The 6,938-nt window shown below is 36.6% G+C and overlaps 1 protein-coding gene across 1 annotated transcript; it reads right to left on the bottom strand.

Annotated features, from left to right (window-relative positions):
- Positions 1-1,464: 1,464 nt before the first annotated feature.
- Positions 1,465-6,185, bottom strand: LOC103698318 (NAC domain-containing protein 21/22-like). Its single transcript, XM_008780313.4, has 3 exons — positions 5,883-6,185; positions 3,486-3,763; positions 1,465-2,083 (listed from the first exon to the last, which is right to left on the bottom strand). Exons 1-3 carry the CDS (start codon positions 6,067-6,069, stop codon positions 1,637-1,639), a joined length of 912 nt encoding a protein of 303 aa, XP_008778535.1. The 5' UTR covers positions 6,070-6,185; the 3' UTR covers positions 1,465-1,636.
- Between the last annotated feature and the right edge of the window lie 753 nt (positions 6,186-6,938).

Below are 6,938 nucleotides of genomic sequence, written 5' to 3' on the forward strand. Positions count from 1 at the left end.
ATTTACAAGAACCTAGCTTTAGAGGTTAGATATGTGCAACAAACTTCATAAGAGAAACAAGAAGTCGGAAATGATATGTATAACTTTTCTTTTTCTGGGAGAAAAGATGGACATAATCTATCTAACATTTCATTAAAATATAAAAGGGAACACCAAAGTAGAAAAAAAAAAGGAAAAATAAAAAAATAGCAGACAGAAGAAATAATACATTGCAGCAAAAAAGGATGGAGGAGGGGATAAGCCCATAGAGCGCAAAAGGAACAAGCTTCAAATGAACCTAAATGAGAAGTATCTCTTAGTATTAAAAATAATAAACATTTTATCTAAAAAGAAATTGTATAAGAATTTTAAGGTCACACGTAATGAGACCAGAATATGAATGGACAAATTTAATATTTTCAAAATTAAATAAATTCTTATGCTTAGAAAAAGAAGACGAAATATGGTCGTTTCTTGTGCTCACAAAGCAAGCTACTATTGGTCTTTGCATGGTATGCACGAAATCCTGCATTCCCATTAACCTAAGTCTGTAGGAATCATAACCTAGGACTCTATCCATAGAATTGTAAGGCACAAGAGAAGGGAGACATTTAACTTCAATATTAGCACTCTCTCTCTCTCTCTCTCTCTCTCTCTCTCTGTCTTCTTTTTTTTTTTTTTAAGAATAATGGAGGAAGTGAGACACTTTGCCCAATTTATTAATTGAAAGAATTAATCACAAATAGTAGAGGAAAGGATAAAGTGAAATAGACAGATTTTAACGACAGTAATCTTGAGGAGATCCAACTTGCATCAATGAAGCCAAAGAATTTAAGATTGTTATATTGCTATTTAATAGTTTTACCAGCTAAGATTACCCCACAGATGGAAGGTGTGAATGGTTTTCCATAGAACCAAGTTGACGGAAGTCTTCTTCCTTAGAAAAATTCATGAGCTCCTTTCATGCCAAATCTGCCAACTACGTGCCATAAGGAGTTGATCCCAACCTTTTCAGAGAGATGGTGGCATCTTTTTGCGCCTTCAGGAGGTCCAAAGAACTTGCAGATTTAAAGGCTAAGAGTGAATTCTAAAACGAGACTATAAAGAAGACCATGCGCTTCTTGTGATGAGGTACCAAGTAAACAGACAGGACATTGTTTCGACACCTGTGCTGCACGGAGGGCATCCAGCGCTTACCATATTTATCTTTGCTAATACCTCGCTTGTATACAATCTGTTTTTTAAAACTAGCCACAAGAAACCTTTCACCTTTTCTGATACTCCAGCTTTTGAAACAGCTCTACAGATAATAAGAGATCCTCCAGAAGCTCTAATTTCCTCGATTCATGATAGACTTCAATATTATCACATTGACATCAGGAAATATATGCACGACATGAGGCGATTTCTTATTTTCCCTTGAAGAAAGCCCTACTAATTCATTAATGAAAGACATTAGAAGGTACAAGCGAATGGTATGTAATAAATTTACTGAACACACCCCAAAAAAGATCTTTTCTTATAGGTAAATAAATGCACAATGCTAAGAAAACACTCGTCTCAACAGAGGTATGGGATTATATTTATGTACAGGTTTTGTGGGTGGCTACAAATGTTTTATGACCAATTCCTAACAGACGCTACAAATCTCACTAAATCAACAAGTGTTCCAAATATTGGACAGGCCATTTTCAGTTAAGTAGCCCTCTAAGCTTCCTTGAGCTAGATTTGGATGGACCTCTCTCTTTGGGTTGTCCTCCAACTTCGTGATGTCAACAGCCCTTATATCCTTCTTATCACAAGAACTCATATCTGGCAGGCTCCCCATATGTGCTGAGATCTTGGTGGGCAGGCTTCTTTCAACCAAAGGGATGGTGGGAACTATGGCATTTGGGTGGTGAAATGCCAGGTTTAGAGGATGGTTGGAGAAGCAGGGAACTTGCTCGTACCTTTCTAAGCTCGGTGGAGCTTGGTCGAATGTAACATACGTGTCCATGAGGGGAGGGAGGGCGGAAGAGCTTGAGTCATGACAGCAAGTCTCCGTGATTGGCTTGGTGGTGACTCCTCTACTCTTACAGAATACTCTACACAAGACCCAATCTTCCTGTTTAAGGAGAAGAGATAAAAAGTCACTTAGCCACCAATCGAAAAGAATACTACAAAAAAGCACATGAAGTTTGGAATTTTATCAAAACCATATCACAAACATTTCAGTAATAATTTGGTTTTCAAAAGATAAAAAAAGAAAATCAAGTGGGCTTTCTATCTAGAGAAAAGAAAATTTTATTGATATATTGTTACGCAAGTGCATGCGAAAAACAACAGTTATTCGATGAGGTAGAAGCATGAAACGTCAGTAAATGATTATTCATAAGTATTACGTGAATATGTCATAAACCATCTTGTAATTTTTTATAGTAATTTCAAAAATAATATATACCTCAGTATTCCTGGTATGAGTTGATAAGGATGCAATTTAATAAAATAACATGAGCGAGATGAATCTTTCTTATAAATAAAACACTTAAAACTTTGGCGTTTGACATTTCAGAAATTTAAATCATGTAGAAGTAGGTGACGCAAGTAACTTTGGGCAGGATGTGGATGTCAGTATAAGAACTAACAGAAAGTAAATTCATCGATCATGTGAACTGGGCAACGACGATTCCATTCAAAACAAAACTTGGTGATGATAAATAAATTTTCTACTATGCACAATGACTGAAGGAGGGAGCAAAGATTTGGGGATTAGGAATTCAATAGCTGGCACGAGAATGACACTAAATCTAAATAAAAAAGAGCTTAAATACAAGGGAAGAGTCAAATAAGCTTCTCATCTTTCCACAAAACACGTAGTCTCAACCCTTGTCGTTTAATCTCTTACTCAGCTGTCGTCGCCCTTCTGATTTAACCTACAATTCACATGTTTTTGATCGAGTCCACAATCACATGCTCAGTATAAGTTTTATTTTAACCGGATTTATAGGCCTCTCTCTTTCCACATTGTTTATGAAGTCTAATACGTGTGGAATCAGTCTAGCAGATTAACAGCAATGCAAAGAACTACCATGATGGTTTATAAGTCATTAGAAAAAGTTAAGTCAGACAATTATAATATTGCAAATGTGGAATTTTTTACTTACGTCATTCCAAGTATGAAGTCTACATGTAATAATATCATACTCATAAAAAACTGAAATGTTCAATCGTTATACCTCTAATTTTACGATTGTCAGGAACTTATTAATACATACTGCATGATGTATAATCCATAAAGTCAATCAGATTCATTGAATTGCCAACCGTATACCATTGGTAATCCCATTTGAACCTATCTTTCACATCTTTAGCTGTTAAATATACCTATCTTAATTATGGAACTAGATTAATCCTTCTTATCTTTCATTCTATATGAAGAGAGCCTTGCCTGCTTGTTTGGAATCTAAAAGCTAATATATGACCCTGCAGTAAATTAGACATGTCAATATGAGGATTGATATACTTGCCTTGTTGGCGAAAGAAAACTTTGGCGGGTTGCTGTGTCCTTCCATGCGAAATTCATGCATGACCCAGTCAGTCTTCCTCCCCCTGGGAGCTCTCCCTTGATAGAAGACCAGAGTCTTCCTCATCCCGACAAGTACCCCGTGCCGGCTTATTTGCCGGTCCTTCCCAGTGGCCTTCCAATAACCTGACTGGGTCGCCCGGTTCGTCCGCTCCCCGGTCGCATACTTCCGGTCCCGGAGGCTGAAGAAGTACCATTCCTTGCCACCCACGCATGCCAGCTCTGATTAGCAATTCAAAATGTAGCATTAGTTGTTTTAAGAAAAATTATAAGAGAAAATAGATCACCCTGCCAAAACTATATAAAAAAAAACACGGCAGGACGTACCCTATTGTAATTTTGGCTCAATATGAAGCTAATCAACATTTTAGAGCTACTTTAGGAACACTTAACATTAGAACTTTCAAATTCCTAGTAAGCTTATCTAGGCATGGAAGAAAATATATGCACGCATGCATGCATACATGCGTATAGACTCAACTGAGATGTACCTGTCATCCAAAAAGATCGCAACATAAATGTTTGTTTGATTTTTGAAGATCAAAGACAAAAGCTTATTTGTCAGACTTCCAGCTAGCTATAACCTACAAATGAGAGGGTACTACAAAGTTGATGGCATGGGATAAATACTTGATGACTTTATTATATATGGTCATAAGTGTCCTCTCCCATCCATGATGGAGATCATTTATCGTGATTACGATGGACGATGAACTGGGGACGTCGATGTTGGCCATCAGCCTTGTACTCCAAACTTCATCAGAATGTTAGTTGTCTTGGTTAGCTACCAAGACCTGGGACTGAATGGTCCTATTGGCTTGGGGACAAGTGTTTCATGGATCCTCTATTGCTAGATCACTTGCCCTTGGATCCATCTCTTTCTTTCTGTGCGTGTGCAAAGGTTTGTTATTAAAACCAATCAACATTGTGACGGAGAGAAATATTAGTATCAAAGCTTTTATGCTACAGAAGATTTAAGGTGTCGTGTTGTAGTTGGTTATCACTTCAGTCCAACACAAAAGGTCTCCAGTTCGAGTCCGGTGCCATGACACTAGATTTATTAACAATTTTATGTTTTTTTTACAAGAATTATTTAGGGTATTTTAAAAGGATTAGCTAAACAAGGACCTTAATTTACGATTTTTTTTTCTACTATACTTTTTTCTTGTTTTTTTTTTCTTGAGGTTTCTAGTTGTTCTATAATGGGCATATGGGTGCATATCTTCATATCAGTTATTGCCTAAGGTGATTTTTGTTAAGCATGGGGTTGGCTGGCCATCTCATATGCAAGGAATAAGACACATGAAGAAGTTGAGGAGGGGCCATACTTTTGGCCAGAGAATATTTTTCTGTTAGGAGAAGGATAAGGCCAAAAGGAAGACGAGACGTGTGAAGGTTGTGCTCATTATAATATCTAGACCAAAAAAAACAAACAAACAATCGTCATCTTTACCCAGAAATATATGAACTGATGATGATAGAAGAGGATCGATCGATATGGCAGTTGTTAGGAGATTCTTGCTCTGATATTTCACTGGGTGCTAATAAGTGAGGTTAAGGCAAGAATTTAGAAAGAAAAGACAAGCAAAAATTTGAGAGTGGTGCATGATAAATATGTTTGATGATTTTCCAAAATTTTGATATCAGTTCCTTCAAAATGATAGTCCATGGAATTTTAATGGTTTGGATTTCATTGAAATTTTTTTTTTGCATGTCATACCACAAAGGAAGCGAGAGATGATGGCGATCTAATAAAGATCCATGAGTTTTACATCTCATATATTAACAATCAATTAGACTTGACTTAGACATAGAAAAGATTATAGTTGCTGAGAAGTCCTTGCATAATCTAATTCAATGACGAGAAGAGAATAGAGATCTAGTTCATATCACAACAAACACACATCATTATCTCATTCAATGGGTTTTTCCCTCAAACAAAGAGATAAAATCCCACTCAGTGGTTTTTCCAAAACCTTATGAACTGGCACACATAATAAACAAAAAAAGAAGAAGGTTGAGCCATTCAGAGAAGAATTCAAATCAAAAATTTTTGAACTTTTATCAAGCTAATATGATAGTGGTGGAAATCTAAGATCAGCAACAAATAAACACATCCTAATATCAAGAAATCTAGAGATTAAAAAGAAAAGGACAAGTCTACACCTTATTTAACCAACAAAACATGTACAAAATGACATAAAATTAACCACCTATGATGTAACATGAGAAGAGAAAAAGGATCGGATAGAGGCATATGCCTTCATAATTTTAGTTGAATCCGTCGACATAGGAAAACCTTAGTGCTCTTCGAGCAAACAAAGATAGTTGATGATCTCACCGGGAAGATCCCATGGCTCGCACTTGTTGAGGTCAACGTCGATCATCATAGGGCAACCATAGAAGCTGCCATTCCCACCATCACCTGAGTCCTTCTTCGCGAGGTAGTCGCACACAAGCTCCTCGTCCCGAGGGTGGAATCTGAACCCCGGAGGCAGTCTTGCCTCTATCATACTTAAGATGCTCATGCTCTGAGAGAGGGAGAGGGAAGGAGGGAGGGGGGGAGCGAGAGAGAGAGAGAGAGAGAGAGAGAGAGAGAGAGATGCTGAAGGGAAGGGGAAGGGTAAGGACGGGACCGCAAGAAGGTGATGAGGTCCCAAAAGGGGAGGGGCTCAGATGATGTATTAATAGGGCCGAAGTCATAGAGCTGGCCTGATGACATGGGTGTATCTCCATATGTATGTCCATCTTTTATTCGATGGATACAAATACAAGCTAAGAAATCCAGATACAGATTGAATATTTCTTCTGCCCATATTCGATAAAAAAATGCATAGCAGCAAAATGGATACAAGTGTTATTCATTTTTTTCCTTAAACAAATGTCAATAAAAATCATATATTTGTCTTCTCTTTTGGGTACAAATGGATGGAAATCATTATTTTTTTTTCAATATCTATATTTCTTTCAAACATGTCAAAATTACATATGCAATATGAGGCAGATAAACATAATATGTTAATATGTTAATCTTAAAAGTATGCACTATATGAGTAGTCAAGTTATCATATGAGAGACTTATGTCATTGAAATTAAAAACTGCCATTTTTTTGTTATGATAATTTTCATATTTATATTTCTAATCAATATCTCTATCTATATCCATATCCCAAGAAAATGCCAGAAATATGTGCACCATATATGCATGTAGAATCGAAAAAACATATGGTTATCCATATATGGGACCCAATTTTGGAATATATCAAAGTGGATATAGTTGTGAGCATGGTATATTAATGCATTTTTGTCCATCATTTATTTTTCTAACTTAAGAACTCCTTTGGTTTGTGGGATGAATTTTCTCTTATTGGAATGTTTTTTTTTTAGAAGCTGACGC

Source organism: Phoenix dactylifera, unplaced genomic scaffold, assembly GCF_009389715.1.
Source record: "Phoenix dactylifera cultivar Barhee BC4 unplaced genomic scaffold, palm_55x_up_171113_PBpolish2nd_filt_p 000805F, whole genome shotgun sequence".
NCBI lineage: Eukaryota > Viridiplantae > Streptophyta > Magnoliopsida > Arecales > Arecaceae > Phoenix > Phoenix dactylifera.